The 21655-nt window shown below is 42.9% G+C and overlaps 2 protein-coding genes across 3 annotated transcripts in view; both read left to right on the forward strand.

The window, feature by feature from the left end:
- Positions 1–2464: 2464 nt before the first annotated feature.
- On the forward strand, positions 2465–10602 carry LOC133346232 (activin receptor type-1-like). The gene is made up of 4 exons (XM_061557772.1): positions 2465–3002; positions 4550–4747; positions 8551–8681; positions 10110–10602. The coding sequence occupies exons 1-4, from the start codon at positions 2465–2467 to the stop codon at positions 10242–10244; spliced, it is 1002 nt and encodes a 333-aa protein (XP_061413756.1). The 3' UTR covers positions 10245–10602.
- A 7159-nt stretch (positions 10603–17761) lies between these two features.
- The window catches only part of LOC133345985 (TGF-beta receptor type-1-like), a 55402-nt gene continuing 51508 nt past the window's right edge, over positions 17762–21655 (forward strand). For both annotated transcript variants that reach the window (XM_061557196.1, XM_061557197.1), the window contains exon 1: positions 17762–18083. In XM_061557196.1, coding sequence (XP_061413180.1) covers positions 18002–18083 — 82 coding nt within the window. In that variant the 5' untranslated portion in view covers positions 17762–18001. The remainder of the gene's footprint in view (positions 18084–21655) is intronic.

Consider the following 21655-nt stretch of genomic DNA (forward strand, 5'->3'; position numbering starts at 1 on the left):
ATAACAAATTGGCTAGAGAAAATGCAAGAAAATCAGGGATCTCTTGTGACAATGTGATGCATTTCCAGTGACTGGCAACTGTTGTTTCCGGCACAAAAGTGGATGGGTCCATTGAAGTGTTGGTGATTGTTGGGCCGTTGACTTTGTTTTCATTGCTGAGTACGGTGCGTAGAAAGATTACTGATCCAGCAGATTCCACCTCATGAATATTGTAGCGATATCAATAACTGCGGGGTGGAGTGATGGTCCAGTGTTTAGCGCACTGTGCTTCTCCCTTCAGTTCAATTCTTGACCATGGCTAACATCAGTGATGGAGTGATACCTGAACCGGTTTTTCCCCTTGCATTGGCCAGCATGGTGAAGTATGGAAAAAACTCCCGTGGCTGACATTGTGTGGAGATACCGTCATCCGGGAGTGAATTTATAAAGGGGAAGTAATTATTATATATATAAATTATATCATAAAAAAACTTGACATTTGTTTTTTAGCCTATGTTGCTCCAATCTATTCTGTGACATTCTGTTGTTCAAAATAACCTTGGTGAGAGTGTATGCCCTTGCCTGTTTCCTGTTCTGATCTGTATTTTACTGATTTCTTCATGCAATCTTAATGTAAGCAATTCATTCATTATTTAATTTTAATTCATATGCATTGGTTTGTGAGAGCTTGAATAACTGTTTCAAAATGTATACAAGTCAGATATAGTGGTACTTGATATTAATTTGTCATTTTTAGGATTTGATTGTAGCATCTATGTGGTCGTTGGTTGAAAAACCTTCCCAAATCCAGTCCATTCACATGCGCTTGGTTGGCCTCTAAATTTCCCATTGTGCTGTTCCCAGTGATCTTCGTGATTCATAAACGATATTTGCGATAGGAGGCTCTGTAATTCTTCAGATGAGTGCTGTCTCCCCTTTTCGAAAAGAATAACGATGGTGTCATCATTCCACGATTGATGAAATCTCATTTGCATCGTTGCACTTAGATATTGGATACTTGAATGCGTGGCTTACATTTATGCTGATGATGCTCTTTAAGCCACTGCCATCAATTTTCAGTGCCATCCCACGGATACCCAAATTCTGTGGCATGAAAGTCCCAGCAAGGTTGACTGACCTGTAGTTGGTACAGCGTTGTTGTCGTTGTTGTTGTTTTTTACGTTTCATGGTCCATCAGTGTATGACGTTTTCAATGCATACTGATTCTCACATAAACCACGCATGTACTTTCCCACATGAATAACAACGCATAATTGCATTTATTTTGCAACATTAAAAGCAATTAAGTAACAAAGTGAAGCCAATTTGGCCTATTTCATGTATGTGTGTTGAACTTATTTCACACCGTACGTAGCCAACCGTGGTAATCGGAGGGGTGGGAGGGGACCACAAACTTAACACGCAAGGCTTGTTTTATTTGTGAGTACAGTGAATAGACAAATATTCTCGTTTGCTCCACAACGCGCTACAAATCCGGTCACCTGAGTTTGATTACTAGCTTCAGATAGCATCAGTGGCTCATGATATCTGAACCGAGTCCTACCTTAGCCACGACCCCATCACCACAATCCGCACTAACCGACCCGCACCTCCGATTGGCCAAGATACGGTGCAAAAGAAGTTCAACATACATACATACATGGGCAAACAAACAAACCTCTCTGCTTCTATTCGGTAATGGATTTACAAAGGGCTATAAGTTATTTCATAATTACTCGAACCTAAAAGTGTACGAACATTTTTCGATTTAAAGCTTTCGTGACTGCAGGGATTCATATTCTTGGTTCTTTCGGTAAAGTCACGTAGAAGGGAAATAATAAAGTAAAAAAAATAAAACATTTGTATAAAATAATTTTTTTATTTTGATTTATTATTTCCCTTCTACGTGACTTTACCGAAAGAACCAAGAAGATGTACAAATATTTATCATTCAAAACGTGTAATGGGGTTAAGCGCCGTCCAACCATGAGATAGAATGCATGCAACTAAAGCCATTCGAAATGTAATGGTGAACTATAGTTACATCCCACCTTGTTCATTGTAAAATAATACTCGTATCCTCATGCATTAAAATAATATTTCATTAGTTAAGCATAATTTATATACACGGTCATTGAGTTTGAATATATTCAATATGAAATTTACCAGAGACCCCAGTACCCTTCAGAAAAATGGTCACAGAGGTTCAGTAATACATTAATGACTATGTAAATAACTGCTCGTATTAAACATCGGATCCCTAATCTATAGAGCATGTGTGTACACGCTTACAAATAATTAAACCACACTGCCTGCAACTAAATCACCCAGTGCCTGATCCTGTCACATATTGAATGTTAAGCAGGATTTTGAGCCTGGACAGTGCTTGCGGAATGGTGACCACCGTTATAGGCGGTAGGATTAAATGTAGGACTGCATAGGGCAGTGCCACATATTCCCATTGTACCTCTACACTCCTGCGTATATGCGGCCCCACTTTCACCAACAATTTGCGCCGACTAGTTTGGTGAAGTATGGTCAATTAACCTTCGCGGTCCCCTTGTGGCACGGAGGCAATGACCCTTGCGCTGGATCGACGGCAGCCTTGCACAATTACACAAACCCACAGTGCGCCGTTGCGGGACCCTGTGGTTCCGTCGTGCAAAACATCCGTCTTTCCTTATTTTGCGCATGTCCCTTTTTTGTTGCATGGAATCATCGCCGCCCGCTCGCCCACGGTGGCGCAGGTTTCATCGCATCAGACATGACATCGCGCAACTCGAGCACGCAGCTGTGGCTGGTGACGCACTTCCACGAGACTGGGTCGCTGTACGACCACCTGCACTCGGCCACGCTCGACGCGGCCGCGTGCCTGCGCCTCGCGCTGTCGGCCGCCGCCGGGCTGGCGCACCTTCACGTCGAGATCGTGGGCACGCAGGGCAAGCCGGGCATCGCGCACCGCGACATCAAGAGCAAGAACATCCTTGTGAAAGACAATGGGCAGTGCTGCATCGCCGATTTGGGTAGGAGCGGTGGTGGGGAGGGGGGGGGGTGTGCGCTTGGGTGTGCATAACCTGTTACGACTTTTTCATGGACCTATTGCCAAACCTGTTATCTTTGCAGTGAGTGAAAGTATACATAACTAACTGGACACTGAAAGTCATTAAATAAACATGCACTGTATGTCTGTGCTGTTGGAGGTTGCTCTATTCACTGTTTCTGGGTTGGTTTGCTGGTGGTGTAAGAAAAATGTAATCTATGAATACTGATTTTTTTTTTACATAATGTGCAGACATACGGCTGTGGCTACACTCATATGTCGTTTAGAAAATTACTTTTGGAAAATGTAACCTGGTAATTCTCCATATGTACCTATATTATATATATTTGTACATATAGATGGCAACAGAATATCGAAGTTTTGTACAGTTATCCTTATAAAGAGTTAAATTGGCAATGGACACATTTTTTTGTGCCTTTACGAGTTGTTTACGGCGCAACTGAATCGTGGCGGCATGGGAACATTGCCTTCATGTTTAACAATGCACCGGTATAAAGCATTGCCAAACGAGCTGCTTCCCAACAGCATTAGTTTTTGGGGAATGTGCAATGATTTCACGTGTAATCTTTTTTTTGTATAATATTTTCTTTGCCAATTTTTACCCAAGAAAGCCTTGTTGAGTCTCAGGACTCAAAGGGCCGTGCCTCGGATTGTTTTGAAAATACCATTAATGAGTGTCTGTCATGTGCGACCAGTATTACGTGTTTCATATTTACACCGGATGTTATTTACAGGATGTACATTCCTTAATGGGTGGTGGCATTTGCTAGAGCACTTGACTAGCAATCAGAATGTTGTGAGTTCATACACTGGTCAGGGTTCAATAAGATGAGTAACCATTTTGTGGGGAAGACAACAGTGTTTGCCATTATAGACTGGACCTTGTCATGGGGATGGGTCATTTCCACTTTTAACTTAGATGAGCGCGCTTTCCATGGTAATTTTAACAAAGACACTTTTAATTGACTTCGCATGTGAGGATTATTGTGGGGTGCGGCACAAACCCCTCGGCCCAAGTTGGATTGCTGGCCATGGCTATCATTGGTGGTAATTATCTGAACTAGTCCTGGACGTCCCCTAGGATGACTTGGCCTTAAATGAATACCTGGTGCAGTGTGTAAACATCAGCACTGGGGAGGCAAAAGCGCCTGGATGTGGTGCTGGCAACATTATGCAACCAGTCTACTTGTGCGCCATGTCTGCCTTGCATAGGTTCTCCATAACAGCAGTTTCCACAACAGCGTGTGTCTGTTCCACGTAGGGATGCTTGTTTGTCTGTACGTATGTTGAACTTCTTCCGCATCATACGCAGCCTACCATGCTAATCGGAGGTGCGGAGGAAAGACAACAAACTAAACTAAACAATCTAGATTCAAAAGTGCATAGCTCCAGTGACTTCCTAATATCGGAAGGAAAAGCGTTCCAGACGGCTGCAGAACCGCATTTGAAAGCGCTCGATGCAATGACCATCTTTAATGTGTAACGCCCGTTACCCTTTCGTGTGCGCAGGGCTCGCTGTCATGCACTCGCAGATGACCAACATGCTGGATCTGGGGCAGAACCCACGCGTGGGCACCAAGCGCTACATGGCACCCGAGCTGCTAGATGACAGCATCCAGGCCGATTGCTTTGACTCGTTCAAGCGAGCTGATGTCTGGGCATTTGGCCTTGTCCTCTGGGAAATCGCCCGGCGCACGGTCAATAACGGTAAGTAGATGCATCGGTAGCAGGGACCCGTGTTCAGATCGCGGCTCTGGCGCAATGCCCATGTGCCTACGTATGGGCCGGCCGTTACATAATGTTCGTTCCAAACCCATGCTTGAGAGAGATGAGTTACCCTTGCGTTGTTTGCCGATTTACCATAAATTGCCTTCAGCAAAAAATATAATTAAGCAGACGATGACCTCCAATACTTTCCACCATTGTCAAGGTTGCAGAATGAAAATGGCACGATGATAAGTTAATTTATCTGCAGTGAATATTGTTCAATTTGAGATTAGCAGGGTAATGGCTGGAAAAACTGAAGGACCCTTCAATGAAGCAGTTTGCACAAATTACATCCCTGAACTGCTCTCTCATGTGACAATGCGAGAGTTAAAACTCATTAGCATGGTTTATTTAGCTGACATTACGCATTCCCTCCTCTAGTCTTCAAACTCCAACCTGAAGAGGCGCATCCCCAGAATAACCAGAGGTGAAAGGGTTTTGACCACCGCACATCATGTCGTCCCCTAATGATCTCACCAGAAACGTTAACACTTTTCAAGGTACCACAGCACGAACAAAGCTCTACTTCAACAACAATAGAAAACGAAACACACACCTGGGCAACAGAAAAAACTCGACCCTGTATCGCAATGTCAACACACTTCTAGAAACCTTAATATGAAAGGGGAGATGGCAGGGGAGATGGCAGAGGAGTGAAGAAAACATGTTGACGAACTTCTCAAGAAAGCGAGCTAACATAAGTTACGAAACTTGTTTTCGTAAAACAACTCCACTTGCAAGATCTCCTTTAATCTTGATATTTTAATCTACATCAGAGCCTCCAGCCCTTTCAAATTGTGATCTCAGCAGAAACCCAGGTGCCCAGGCAATAATGACAACACAAATGAAAAAAGGCCCTCCCAGGTTGCTGGTTGACAAAACCCAGGAAACTGCAATGGCTTTGAGTCTGCTGTCCCTTGGCATCTCAATAATATTAGCATCTCAAATTGAGAGCCTGAGCCAACATGAACTCTTCTCCTCTTGCATATGGCAAAATGTTCAGGAGCCAAATGTCAATGTTGAGGTCTGCTTGCCACGAAAGGGGGTTCTATGTCATGTTGCTATTTCTCAATTGAAGTAGTGCAGACTACAGTGGTTTACTACATGGTCCATAGTTTGGGTTGCATGACCACAATCACACTAAGGCTTATCTTGACATTTCCATTCATTAAGGAGATGTACGCATTGCCTGGTTGATGTTCTGATGCGGTTGATTGTTAAACCAATGTTTTCGAAGAATGTCAAGCATCCAATATGCTGCTTGTACACAGCCTCTCCCTCCTCCGATCCCCATACAGTACAAACAAATAAGTGTCCGGACTGTAAAAACTCTGCTGTTCTATCAGATATAATGATAGAACTCTTACATATCTAGCTTGGGCAACCTACATTGCTTGTCTGACCCGAAAGGCTTGAGATGGAAAAGAGTGGGAAAAAATCTCCCAGTTCATTTGGAATTTGGACATCACCTTTGTAAAAAAGCAAGGTGATGTGCAAAGGACCATCTTGTCTTTGTGCAAAACTATGAATGGTAGATTCATCATCAATACCTTCAACACGTGTGAATTGTGAAAGTGATTTCCACCAAAAAAACCCACCAGTGTTAGCAACGAGTGTTAGCCACTTCAAACGGCAGGCACCCAGAAACCAAAGGGTGGCTCACAGAGACCACTCGGCACCTTTGGGTAATTCCAAGGTGGAACCACGAACCTACCCACCGGATGCTCTGCCCTTAAAGCTTTCAACAACCTGGATGTCAGAGTGGGCATCCCATCGGCCAACGTGGAGCCACAATGACGATCCTGACCCTGTCCTAGCGCACCTTCTGCAAAATCTTTGCAATCAATGGAACGGGGGGTGGGGAGAAGGACACCTCCAAGTGTAACTCCTCCCCACGGGCATTGTCTCCACCCTCGTTCTCCTCTTTTTCCCTCGAGTTCCATGGTATATTTCTCTGCAATATATATCTACCCATCTCGGGTGTCAATCCTTGATTGTGTGTCCTGAATGTCTGGTGGAGGGTTTTAGCTCTAATTGGTATCACACTTACACACTCCAACTCAAACAATATAATTATTAATCATAATGTTGATCGTGAAAGCCTCCGCGTGAAATCACGTGCATTACTCATCATAAGAAAAAATGTAGATGTCCTCTTTCTCATTGCTTTGAGGTCAAAATATGAGCTGTAATTTTGAGGCTATATTGGCCTTTTATAAATACTTAATTAGAGCATGAGAATACATTCTTTACAAATAGGAATCATTTGTAATACTGCATGGGTTAATTGAGAATTCTATTTCGGCAATAATTTTAAAATTAGGATTAAAAAGAAAAAATCAGTACAGTACATCAGAAACATAATTTATGCTTAATGCATATCCCAAATTCTGTACGGCGACAGTTGGTTTTAGCTTTTCTCTCCCTAAGTGTTAACGGCTTCCCCGAATACAACTATCCCCACCAAATCAATGTCCACAATCAGCATTCTTGTCTCTACTCCAACATTCCTACTTGTCTTTATTTTTTCATGAAGCAGACACGATACTTGTGAGCTGCGGTTACATGGGTTGTTGATCATTGGGCGACCTTGCTCGAATGAATGCATGCAAATTGGGTGGCGGGGGAGCCGTAATTGAATGCGACCCAAAAAAAGAGCACACGGGATGTTTTATCACACCGAGCAACACCTGTATCAGAGGTCGCAAACGGGTTTTGATTCCTTACCCGTACCCATACCCGGCCGCACCAGGGTCGCAAACGGGGTAGAGAATGAGTGCCCATTAAAATGTATGGCCGATGCCTCGTGAACAATATTCGACTCAGTCTGGCATGCCATTTAGGTAAAGGCAAGAAGGACTTTGGGGCCAGGATATGCCTTATGGAGGCCGACCTGGGCATGGTTCTTTCCCATGCCAAAAGCGTGGCTAGAATGTATGGAGAAGCTTTAGCCTCGGTGATACATAGAGCAACGATATGTGTAGCCTGGCATACATGTGGCAGCTACTTGTGTGCGTAGCCTTGACAAGAGGTGCACGAGACAATTTGTGTATGGCGGTGGTTACGTCATCTTATTGACGAATGTGTTGAGTTTATAATTCATGAGGTTGCTAAGCATTGCTGCTCTGCATATGTGCACGAAAAGAGCTGTACAATATACATATACGTGGTATGGAATTCGGTGAATTGGTGTGCCACAGTAAATCACGTGCTCTGTTAGTGCTCCATCTCGTGTTTTTATGGGATTTGCCTGCAATGTCTACAGGAACCATCTGGGGTAGAGTCATAGCAATTGAATGTGATTCCTGCACAAATTGCCCAGCTCTAGTGCACATATGTGATAGTATCATTCCTTTAGAATCAATACAAATCGCAGACATCTTTATCATTGCTGTTGATGCGTTTATTTGGCTTTTTTTGTAAAAAAAAATCCTAAATATCTGTTTATCTTTGCAATCCATTCTATGCAGTATCTTCGCGAGAAGATTGCATTGTAGACCTAATGTATTTCATTATAGCCATTGATAAAACTAAATAACATATACCATTATGTAAAGAAATGTGGTGTTAGATTATCATTGATTAGGCCTCATTGCTTAAATTCATTTTAATGGTGAAGACAGATCTATCTTAAACCTTTCATTTTGAGGTTTTTCCAAAACCAGTGGTTCCAGTGAAAGAGGTCTCTGAACTAATCTCACTTGGCATTGACCTTTCTGTGCACGAGGGTCTTTTCCACACAGGTATTGCTGAAGAGTACAAGGTCCCCTTCCATGACATTGTGCCATGTGACCCGAGCTTTGATGAAATGCGAAAGCTGGTGTGTGTGGATCAACAGCGACCCACGATACCAAATCGCTGGTTTTCTGACCCGGTGAGTACATCTATACACCCTACAAAAGAAAAAATACAAGGCAGATGAGCTTGCCAGAACATTTCATACTTCATTTTGGTTCCTTCAGTCTTGGACACTCAGTGCGGTGAAGTATGGCTAAACAACCCTCATGGCTGCCATGGTGTGGAGCAGGGACATGCGGTCAGGGGAGGCAGGGGAGGCAGGGCCTCACCTGTCGTCATACTCCAATGAAAATAGCTGTTACGAAAAAAAAAGAATAATCAAATAAAATAAATATTACGATTTTTGCACTCATCTGTGTTATAAATGTCATTTTTATACGATTCCAATAATTTCTATATTCAAAATCGCCATTTTTGTGGAGCTCCGCTGCAAATACAGGAAGAGACGAGAGGTGAGGCAGCGACGAGCTCAGCCTCCCCTCTGATTGCACAACCCCTCAGTAACTGGATGGAGCGCGGGCAATAAGCATGTGCCTGTTACTATCTCAGTATGTCACCAATGTAATGTTTGTAGACCCCTTCATTTCATGTCCTCGCCTTCCATACTCCAGGTAACTTATTTCACGTATGTGTATAAAGATATTTAGGCTCGCTGGTCTCGTCATGAAACTGCAATGAAAAAGCACCAGGGGAGGCAGCTATCACATCTGCCTCCACGCCCCCCTCAGTGAGGCCACGCCCCCCTCAGTGTGTGAATCTGGCTCTGACACGAGCCAGTGCCTCCCCAGCCATTGACCTCACCACACGTCACTGGTGTGGAGGGACTTTAATCCGGCATTGTATTGGTAACGTACTGGAAATTATACGTATTTTTTATTTAATTAAATGGTAAAAAATGTCAAATGAGAACATTATTACAATAAACAAGTATTTAAGATCTTGGAAAATGAATGCTAAGGTACTTTATAAAAAATATTGTAAATATTAACATAAATACATTTGCAGCTTTGAACTTTAAATCTGCCTATGTTGGTTTACCTACAGCTGAAAATAGCAAATGTCTTCTAAGAAAATGAATAAGCAATAAGCACAAGAAAGAGGTGTTATCAGTATTCAATGTAAACTATTTAATACTCCTTGTTATTAATCAAGTGAGATATGGTTACAGACATGGCTAATCAGTTCTAGTTGCTCATATTAAGTAAATAAAAAGTGTAATTCTGTTATATTTCAATGGCGTTCCATTTTTTAAGTAAAGCTTACCTATACAAATATAGATGTTAAGTAACCTTATGTGTATTCATACCGTTATTGGATTTGATATTAAAGTCTAGAACAATATTCCATGTAAGTAGATTGCTTAAAAAATACTTTTTTAAAAATTCGGCAACGCAAAAATAACGTCTGGTCATTTATGAAGGCAGTTTGACATCTCTGGATTTGCATGTGTTCATGTGATTCCCTCATTTGCAATTGTTTTTTTTCCCCTCTTTGTGGAGTGTAGATGTTGGCAGCCTTAGCTCGGGTGATGAAAGAGTGCTGGTATCAGAATCCATCCGCCCGTCTCACTGGTCTGCGCATAAAAAAGACCCTGGCTAAGATTGACGGGCAACAGCACAAGATGAAGGCGGATTACTGAGCTTGTGATGCTGGGTATGATTGGAGGGTGAGAAGAGACTTGAGCCTGGAAAACGACTGAAGCAGTTGACTCATTTCTAACAAAACTAAAAGTGTTGCTTCGTGGCAGCAGCAGTCTACAGTATTACATGTGTTGTTCCTCGCGTGTGTTCAATAACACTAATGTTGCTTGTTCCATTGCAAAGTGATAGATGCATGCTAAACAGAAGGACATTGAAGTTTCGACAAGTAAACCATGATCAAGTGCTTATTTTGTTATCGCATTGACTAAATGTGATGTTGATAAAAATGTCAACTAATCCACCATATGAATATAACAAAGTTTCATATTCTTGGTTCTTTCGGTAAAGTCTCGTAGAAGGGAAATAATACAATTATATTAATATAAATTTTTTTTATATTAATATTATTTTATTATTTTCCTTCTACGTAACTTTACCGAAAGAACCAAGAATATGAATCCCTGCAGTCACGAAAGCTTTAAATCAAGATAAAAAGTTTCCTTTAAAAAGCACCAAATAATAAAAATAAAACATTGCTATTTCTCAATAGCATTGAGAATGGTATTTCGTGGACAGCTGTAGACAAGGTTCATAAAATTAAATTTTAAAAAATGTCTAATCAAGAGAAAATATTTGTGAAAATAACAAGACGAAGTAAATAAATAAATACATTATTTATATTTAATTGTAAACTTTACAATAAAACCACGTGTTCTTTGCAAGGCCTTTCCCATGAAAAATTGTAAAAAAAATAAATTACTCTAATCACACGTCTGTCTTGGATAAACACTCATATTTGCACGAAGAGTGTTGTTGTTCAGGCTTTAGTTCACGATTCAAGGTTTAATCTTCAGACGTAAAAAAGGTGCCCAGTGCATGTGGTTTTCAACACTATGTGTAAAGATTTAATGTGAAATGCACTTTGACAAATCCATTTCCTAATGTAATGCTGTCGTGTGATTATTCCATAGTGGGTTTTATTTCTTCTTAAGGTGTTGGCTTGTAAATTGTTATCAATGATCTTAAATATTGGATTATTGCAAGATCTATTGTAAAAAAATGTATAGTTGTATTTTTATAATAGCATGCATCTGTCCACATAAAACATCATAAAAAAAATCCACTTTGTCAATCATTCTACATTTTATCAACTTCTATAAACGTTCACGTACTTTTTTAAACTATAGTTTTTATATTGCACTAAACTGGCCCATATTTGACGTGCCCCCTCCCTACCTTCCTCACTTCATGTCACGTACTTCATCGTCGTAAGCACGTAAAACAGTGCACAAATTGAACGCGACATGGCAAAAGATAGCCATGAAGCAACCACGTAACGTTGTACCATATCCATGTTATATATAATAAAATGCAATAAAATGTTTTACATTTTTGTGCGTGTTATATTCTGCATGTTAGTAACATGAAGAATATTCTGTAAATTGTATTAGCTATTTTCACCTTGTGATCATGTCGCTTATTTATTTTTAATATTAACTTTTTTATTGTTCTGTACTATTAAATATTTTTTCATTATTGCTAATATTTTCACAAACTTGTTTGCTTTTAGGATGCTTTCATTCAAAGTAGATGTCAAACAGAAACGGTATACCGCATTAATACAAATGTCATGTTTTCTGTATCAACCATACAAAGGTATTATGTAATACATTGGTAATTGTGAACATATTCGAAATGTATTGTGTAATTTACACTCTTTAATATTTTAACTAAATACAAAAATATCACTCCATACAATTTTGTACTCATGATTTGTCAGTTTAATTCAAAGTGTGATCTTTTGAGGGAAGTATTAAAGTTTTGACTCTTAAAAATGGTTTTCAGTACCATCTTGTTTCCCTTGATATTTTCTCATAATTGTATTATTATGCTCGTTTACCCACTGAAAGCCTGAGTCTCTGAACTCACACTAGGGGTGGTAATTTTCATGTACACTATATTCCAATTGAGAAAATACAAAAAATATTGGTAGCTTTTCAAATTTGGTCTGATATTGACACATTGACCTACTGATGTGATTGATGTCACAATGGCAACTATGAAGCAGACGGCACGTATTTTATGGGCGATACGCCTGCAGTATTAAGCAGGGCGTCCACTGGATTTGAACCATAAACCTCTGCAAGAAGCAATGAATGCGCAACCACTGAGCCATGTCACCGCCCAATGTTTGATGATATGCGGTGTAACATACGGCCAAAGAAAAGATATGATTTAGCTACGAAGCCATACATTGTGAACTTTTGTGGCATGTTGATCAAAATATAAAATTATGGCCAGTACTGTATAGGCTTCCCAGCCCCAGAATTGCAGCTACACGTCACAATTGCATGGGGTGAGCTTAAACTGCCCATGAGGTCTACGATTATAACAGTTTTGCAATAGGAGAGATCCTTTCATCATCAGCCATGGTCTATCCACTGTTGTGGTGAAGCCCTCAAACCCACCATGCCGACAGCTTCCTGCATTGTCTCCCGATGCTGCACATCTCGTGCGGAAACTGACCTCGTTACTGACCACAGTAGTCCGTTCAGGAGCATTCGCTCCTTTGGCAGTCAACCTATCACCAGTTTTGTCGATTGTTCATAATATCCGTTCAGTGATGTTTCCTCCGTTTGACACGGACAACTAACTGCATTGATTTGAGCAGACTGAGAGGGGCAGATTGTTCGGTTTCGTAATCTTTCCCTCGCCTTTTCTTTCCCGGCCTCCCCACCCCCATCTTTTGTTCGTTTGGTCTTTTGGTTGGTGATGTAAATTAGCTTGGTGTAAGAATGAAAAATGGTTATCCAATAGTACTGTGAATAAGGTTCTTAGACAATCGATTGGGTTTTCTTGTCGAAGATATTGGACATTAAGACAATGTTAAAGTTATATTTTTTATTCCGCTGTGATTCTTGCCTGTTTAGCTTAAAGTGTAACTTGCATTGTACCCACGTTTGATCGATTGCTGTGTTGTTGGATTTGCGGAGGACAAAAACGTCTCGGGCAATCTAGGGCTTGTCCATCAGAATCAGCTCAATTTGCACCACAATTACACAAGGTTTCCCCTCCATTAGAGTCTATTACAGAGTTAACGGCTACAATGACAACTACGATAGCAATTATTGCGATTATTCTGAACTTACAGGACACTACAACCATTAATATACAATATATACACGTATATTTAATTCAAATATTTTAAATTGATTTATTTCATTACATTCAATACATGTTTTGTTAAATGCGGTGTTCCCTCGTGCACAATTACCACTAAGTGTTTGCATAATCTTCTATCATCGTAACAATGTAAGTTACGAAATAATATGATTAAATAAAGTAACTAAATACAAATCAATATTCGGTCAAGATATGCTCTCACCAATGATATTCTCAGTGACAGGACAATGGCTTGTGAAAATGGTATTGCAGAAATAAAGGCATACATTATTTTAAATGTATAACCATTGATAACAACATGGTCATTGTAATAACCAACATTAAATGTATTTGAGCAAAACAAGGCTGATATGGAATGATGCCTCAATAATTATTCTATTCATAAACGGGGATACAACTGACTGGTGTGTATACACATTGTTAATGAGGATCACTCGGACTATAATGGGCAATTTATAGACCAACCAACCATGATAGCAAGCTAGATTGAGGAACACCTCGTCAAATTTCATAATTACAGTACTGTTCTCGTTAAAATGGTGTACCCTTCCAGATGTGCACTTCAACAGTTGTGTAGGTTGTATGCAGTGCAGGGTAAGATGCCAATCACATGTTGCAGCATAGTGTGATGTAAACCATTTGTCGTTGTGAGTGTAAGATTGCAGTGGATCACGTGGTAATGATCTAAATTATTTTCACGTCAGCATGGATATCCGAAATTTGAGCAAAGAAATGTGGCACTGATTCGTGATGTTTTATAGGTTGAGGGCATCACGTATCCATTACAATCGCCATGTTGTTGCCTGATAAGTATTACTGCATTAGATTGCACTTTGAATTTCCACAGATTTGTCCCACACTGGAGTTGGCGTTCTCTATCTATACGCCATTGAAGTTCTGTCATCGATTATTTGGTTCTTTCGGTAAAGTCACGTATAAAGACGTGACTTTACCGAAAGAACCAAAGAATAATTCCTGCAGTCACGAAAGCTCCAAATTCAGTTTCTGCCATCGAGTTTGTGTTTGTGTAATGGCCCTGAATATGAATGCAATACAGAATCTGAGCAACGTATAACAATTCAATTTGGCTGAGTTTGTTTATTAAAGCGGCAAAGCAAACGACGGTATTTTGAAATTTGAATTGCACTGGTCCACGCATTTTCGTGGAATAACACGGCCAGGGTGGAGGGTGGATTAAGGGGGGAGGCGTGAACTCGGGTGACGCTACCACGCAGATGTGGTTGGTGACATCATCACACGCCTGTCAGCCAGCAAAACTTTTTCTAACATGGTACGTTATATTCTTGGTTCTTTCGGTAAAGTCATGTAGAAGGGAAATAATAAAATAAGCATAACCATTTTATTTTATTATTTCCCTTCTACGTGACTTTACCGAAAGAACCAAGAATATAACATACCATGTTAGAAAAAGTTTTGCTGGCTGGCTGGCTGACAGGTGCGTGGTGATAATAATATGCTTATTTTATTATTTCCCTTCTACGTGACTTTACCGACAGAACCAAGAATATGAATCCCTGCAGTCACGAAAGCTTTAAATCAAAATGGTATGTTATAGTTTTATTCTAAAATTGTTGTATTGTTACCATGTTATTAGTTGGATTTTTCAAGACCAGGTTTTTTTTTACAATTGATTGGATTTTTATTCTGATTCCTGGATGTTGTCCTGATGATTAAAACTAAACATTTAAATTAGGAAAATTAAATCTCAACTTTTCCCTGAAATCTTCAGCATACTTTTGTTCTGCATACTCTTATAACGATCATCTTTAGGTGGTAGAATAATCTAGTTTCCGTCAAGTCGACATTTACTGTATGTGGAAAAGTATGAAAAGCATGCTGTTTGTTGTAAAGGGCATGTTTCAAATTTTGTCTGATCATTTTCTGATCAGAAAAATTTTGTCTGATAATTTTCTGAAGCCTCAAACTAATTCTCGAGTATCATATATATAAAAATATTACTTACTTACTTACATAAGTCTCATTTTTATAATGCAATCCTAAAAATAAAGGGCTTTGAAGTATATTTCAACGCCACATTCATATAATCAGAATTCGTCCTTCACAAAACAGACATTTATTTCACTGGCTTGTCAGCTTGCTAATCAGGTAGCGGATTCACCTTTCGCGTCTTCAGAGGAGCGGTGTTATTTCTTGAGCAAGATATTATTGCTTGCATGCAAATTCAATGCATTATTATTAAACAAACCGAACGTTCTATCAAGTTGGTTTTTTGGCACGGGTAAGACGAAACTAATTATTTATGACAGTACTTCTATGAAAAGTAAAAGGTGCAGCCTTTCAATTTCTGGCTCACGCCATTGCTGGCAGAAGAGGGTCCACTGGAGAGAGCTCAAGAGTGCCCTACTACAGATGATATTAAAGCCGACTTATTCCACGCTAGCCAGACATCTTGTGGGAAGTAGGAATATCCACACTGGATCCCACCTCTCGCGATCTGTTGTGTCAAATTTGACAGAAGATTAAATAGCAAAAACCCCGCGTCTATTGGTTCAACTGCCGCGCCAGGAGATCGAATTTAACAGGCGACCTCTGGGTTACAAGTCCAGTGTCTCTCAACCATTAAACCACGGCAGCATCGGTAATTGCTGCCATGAATATGTTTAATTGCTCTGGATGTTAAATTGTCTATTTTTAGAATACAATACAAGGAGACGTCTGCTTATTTGTTACTTACACTCTCCACCACGACGCTAATGATTATGTTTTATACGTAGGCTTTCACTACGGATATTATTATTATTAATTCGTTTATTTTGGGTCAGATATTGTCGTGTAGTTATACAAATGTCAACTATTACCCGCCACCACTCGACATCAAATATAGTTACTACGTGGGAAAAAAACAATATGCCAGTTGATTTAATTTTTCAGCAAAGCAGAATATTAAAGAGCAAGAAAAATCTGAAATATGGTTTACATTAAAATGTCAACATTAGCTTGCTTTTCAACATTCCAATTAGCTGAAAAATCTAATGAATTTGGAATATTTGCCCACGTGACAACTTGGTTTGATTGACTCTTTCGAATGATGGATGGTTATTCGTAAAAAAAGACCATACCAACACGATCGAACCTAAATAAACTCTGAAACACGCCGATGATATTGTGTGATGTATTTTTTTTTATTCGGACAGATGTTAGCCATTTATAAAATAAACACACCCCGTGGGTGGTTATGCCAATATCCCATTGCAGCAGCAGCAGCAGTGTTCCACAGTAGCCACAGCAGCTGCAACAGCAGAAGCAGCGGCCACATCAGCGGTAGCGGCCACATCAGCCACAACACCAGCCACAACACCAGCCACATCACCAGCCACAACACCAGCCACATCAGCCACAACAGCGATAGCGGCCACAACACCAGCCACAACAACAGCCACGGCAGCGGCCACAACATCAGCCACAACACCAGCCACAACAGCGATAGCGGCCACAACATCAGCCACGGCAGCCACAACAGCGACAGCAGCAGCCACAACAGCGACAGCAGCATCCACAACAGCGTCAGTGTCGCGCCTCGGCCGCTGGGAGGCGGCGGCGCGTCTCTGACTTTGAGAGCCAAAGAGCCGCAGATGCACAGCGAGACCACAACATAAAACACAGCACCACCACCATCATACCCCCCACCACCACCACCCCCACCACCACCACCCCCCTCACCACCCCCTCCCCCACCACCTCCACCACCACCCCCACTCCAACCCACCATCCCCACCACACCATCCCCACCACCCCCCACCACCACCACCATCACCATCCTCACCACCACCCCCACTACCCCCACCACCCCCACTCCCACCCACCATCCCCACCACACACCATCTCCACCACACCATCCCCACAACCCCCCACCACCACCACCTCCACCACCCCCCACTACCCCCACCCCCACCACCACCACCCCCTTCCCCCACCACCACCACCCCCCTCCCCTACCACCACCACCTCCACCACCCCCCACTAACCCCACCACCACCACCAACCCCCACTACCCCCACCACTACCACCCCCCTCCCCCACCACCCCCACCCCCCGCCCCCCACCACCTCCACCACCCCCCACTACCCCCACCACCACCACCCCCCACCACCACCACCTCCACCACCACCACCACCTCCACCACCCCGCACTACCCCCACCCCCACTACCCCCGCCCCCCACCACCCCCCTCCCCTACCATCACCACCCCCCTCCCCCACCACCACCACCCCCCTCCCCCACCTCCACCACCCCCCACTACCCCCCCCCCACCACCCCCCCCCCACCACTGGGGACAGGCGGGGAGGGGGTCTGCTACAAGAGAGCGAGAGAGGCCAGAAGAAGAGAAGCGGCATCGAGGGAAGCCGGATATGCTGGAGCCGTCCCAAACGAATCTCGAGGATCCACGCGAGCTTGCAGTATCATCATCATCAGCAGCATCACCATCATCAGCATCACCATCATCATCAGCAGCAGCATCAGCATCATAAGCTGTAGCTGTAGCAAGAGAGTGCTCACCATCCTGCTGCTGCCCGCTCGGGGCTCCACCGCCATGGCGAGGAGCGTCCGAGCTCCGGGGCTCGCGGTGCTGCTGCTGTGGCTGCTGCTGCTGCTGGGCACGCATGGGACAGCAGGTAGAGAGAGGGAGGGCTGTTGTTGTTGATGATGATGATTCGGTTGTGCATGCTGATTTTGGCTGCTGCAAATACTGCTGCTGTCACTTGTGTTGATGGTATTGGTGGTGGTGTCACTTGTGTTGATGGTATTGGTGGTGGTGTCACTTGTGTTGATGGTATTGGTGGTGGTGTCACTTGTGTTGATGGTATTGGTGGTGGTGGTGGTGTCACTTGTGTTGATGGTATTGGTGGTGGTGGTGGTGTCACTTGTGTTGATGGTATTGGTGGTGGTGTCACTTGTGTTGATGGTATTGGTGGTGGTGGTGGTGTCACTTGTGTTGATGGTATTGGTGGTGGTGTCACTTGTGTTGATATTGGTGGTGGTGGTGTCACTTGTGGTGATGTTATTGGTGGTGGTGGTGGTGCTGCTATAACTTGTGTTGATGTTATTTGTGGTGGTGCTATCACTTGTGTTGATGGTATTGGTGGTGGTGGTGTCACTTGTGTTGATGTTATTGGTGGTGGTGGTGCTGCTATAACTTGTGTTGATGTTATTGGTGGTGGTCCTATCACTTGTGTTGATGGTATTGGTGGTGGTGGTGTCACTTGTGTTGATGTTATTGGTGGTGGTGGTGTCACTTGTGTTGATGTTATTGGTGGTGGTGGTGTCACTTGTGTTGATGTTATTGGTGGTGGTGCTATCACTTGTGTTGATGGTATTGGTGGTGGTGGTGTCACTTGTGTTGATGTTGGTGGTGGTGTCACTTGTGTTGATGTTGGTGGTGGTGGTGTCACTTGTGTTGATGTTATTGGTGATGGTGGTGTCACTTGTGTTGATGTTATTGGTGGTGGTGGTGCCACTTGTGTTGATGTTATTGGTGGTGGTGCCACTTGTGTTGATGTTATTGGTGGTGGTGGTGCCACTTGTGTTGATGTTATTGGTGGTGGTGGTGCCACTTGTGTTGATGTTATTGGTGGTGGTGGTGTCACTTGTTGATGGTATTGGTGGTGGTGGTGCCACTTGTGTTGATGTTATTGGTGGTGGTGGTGTCACTTGTGTTGATGTTGGTGGTGGTGGTGTCACTTGTGTTGATGTTATTGGTGGTGGTGTCACTTGTGTTGATGTTATTGGTGCTGCTGCTTGCTTCTCGCTGGCGGTTGACGCGTGCAAGCGTCGATGAGGTTGCGGTTCATATTGATGATGATGTTGATGATGTTGATGCTGATGATGATGCTGATGATGTTGGTGATGTTGTTCGTCACTGCTACTGTTGCTGCTATTGCCGAAGCTGCAGCTGGTGGTTGTGATTGGTGGTGGTTGACACATTAAACCTTTACTAGCTGAGGTTGCTTGCTGTAGATTAATGATGATTTTTGTGGGTGGTGGTAATTGTGGTGGCTGCAGTCGCCTGCCAATGCGGCTGTTGTTGTCACCGCTGCTGCTGGTGGTTGTTGTTGCTAAATCCGTGTTGTGAATGAGAGAGGACGTGTGTGTCTGTGTGTGTGTGTGTGTGTCCGTGTGTGTCCTCTGGCCTCCCGTTCTTTCTCGATTCAATGCCGAGGAATGTTCACACAGAGGGGGGAAGATGGCGCTCACTTTATTTGCTCACCTCTTGAATGCAACGTGGTCTGGTGGTGGTGTCCGTGCATTGTTGTTGTTGTGTGCGTCCCTGTGTTGTTGTTGTTGTGTACATTGTGTGCGTCCGTGTGCACGGTGTGGTGTGAGCACACACACGTGTGTGTGTGTACGTTTGGGGGGAGCGGTAGTGTAGGTGTTAGCGCGATCACCGGATTATCAGAACCCGGCTCTGGGCCTCCCCCTAGGTCGGCTCGGCCTCAAATGAGTAACCTGGTGCAGCGTGGTAAACATCGCCACTGGGGGATACAAAGGCGGCCGGGAGTGGTGCCCCCAACAGTTTGTTATTTGTCTTTGTGAGTCGTATGTGTTGATTATACAGCCCGGTAGTATTGTGTGTGTGTGTGTGTGATTATACAGCTTGTGTCGTATTGTGTGTGTGTGTTGATTAATTATACAGCCCGTGTAGTATTGTGTGTGTGTGTGATTATACAGCTTGTGTAGTATTGTGTGTGCGTTGATTATACAGCCCGTGTAGTATTGTGTGTGTGTTGATTATACAGCCCGTGTAGTATTGTGTGTGTGATTATACAGCCCGTGTAGTATTGTGTGTGTGTTGATTATACAGCCCGTGTAGTAGTGTGTATGTGTTTAACGCGGTAGTATTGTGTATATGTGTGTGTGTGTTTAACGCGGTGTGTGTGTGTTGTATAGATGCGCTAACTGGGGAGCGGTGGGACAGTGGTTAGCGCGCTGCGAGATCGATTTCCCCGCTCGGGGCCAGCATCGGTGACGATTTTCTGAACCGGGCCTGCACCTCGCCGCCTCGATCGATTTGGTCTCAAATTAGAACCCGGCACTCGCTGGGGGAGGGAGACAAAGGCGGATGCTGTGTGCCGTCCCGTCAACAGCACTTGCCCCAATGTGTCTCTGTCTTTTGTATAAGCTGTGTGTTGTACTGTACTGGATATGCGTGGTACACAGTGTGTTGTGTGTGTTGTACTGTATTGTATATGTGTGGTACACAGTGTGTTGTGTGTGTTGTACTGTACTGTATATGTGTGGTACACAGTGTGTTGTGTGTGTGTTGTATTGTATATGTGTGGTACACAGTGTGTTGTGTGTGTGTTGTACTGTATTGTATGTGTGGTACACTGTGTTGTGTGTGTTGTACTGTACTGTATATGTGTGGATTGTACACAGTGTGTTGTGTGTGTGTGTTGTACTGTATATGTGTGGATTGTACACAGTGTGTTGTGTGTGTGTGTTGTACTGTGCTGTATATGTGTGGATTGTACAGTGTGTTGTGTGTGTGTGTTGTATTGCATTGTATATGTGTGGTACACCGTGTGTTGTGTGTGTGTTGAATGTGTTTTTGTATGTGGGGAGCGGTGGCGCAGCGGTTAGCGCGCTGCTACACTCCGAACCTGGCAAGGGAACTGAGTTCGATTCCCACGCACGGCCAACCCCAGCGATAGCGATTATCTGAACGGGTCCTGGGCCTCTTCCCTAACATGAATTCGGTCTTAAATGAGGAAGACAAAGGCGGCCGGGCGTGGTGCTTGCCACCAACCCCCTCGTGTGCCATGCCGGCCTTCATAGGTGCTCGCTAACAGCACTTGCCCCTACAGTCTGTTAAAGGGGTCTTTGTGGTTGTGTGTGGGTAAATAATATTGGTGAATTCACGTGTGGATGTGCACGTTTGATTTTCAGTAACAAATTATCTTGTTCTATATTTACATTTTAATTTAAATGTAAATATAGAACGTTTGATTTTCAGTGACTGCATGTCATCAGCGGTGATGTTCCAGGCGAGAAGACGGTTGCTTGTGTTGCGATCGAAACGTCGTGATCTATTATTTTTTATTTACGTGACTTGACCGAAGGACCCAAGAGTATGAATTCTTGCAGGCACGAAAGCTTTGAATCAAAATGAATACATCTAAAACCATAGCAGAATGTAGGAGTTTTCAATTATTCAATTGTTGTTTTCCATTTTTTGGCAAATCCAAAT

The sequence above is a fragment of the Lethenteron reissneri genome, chromosome 23 (assembly GCF_015708825.2).
Source record: "Lethenteron reissneri isolate LAM-NWPU_2019-01 chromosome 23, ASM1570882v1, whole genome shotgun sequence".
Classification (NCBI taxonomy): Eukaryota; Metazoa; Chordata; class Hyperoartia; order Petromyzontiformes; family Petromyzontidae; genus Lethenteron; species Lethenteron reissneri.

Excerpts from the sequence above, each read along its gene's own strand:
- LOC133346232 (XM_061557772.1), top strand. The coding sequence starts at position 2,465 with ATGCGGCCCCACTTTCACCAACAATTTGCGCCGACTAGTTTGGTGAAG. Across the intron at positions 3,003-4,549 it reads GTGCTGCATCGCCGATTTGG|GGCTCGCTGTCATGCACTCG; the intron begins GTAGGAGCGGTG and ends TCGTGTGCGCAG. Across the intron at positions 8,682-10,109 it reads ATCGCTGGTTTTCTGACCCG|ATGTTGGCAGCCTTAGCTCG; the intron begins GTGAGTACATCT and ends TGTGGAGTGTAG.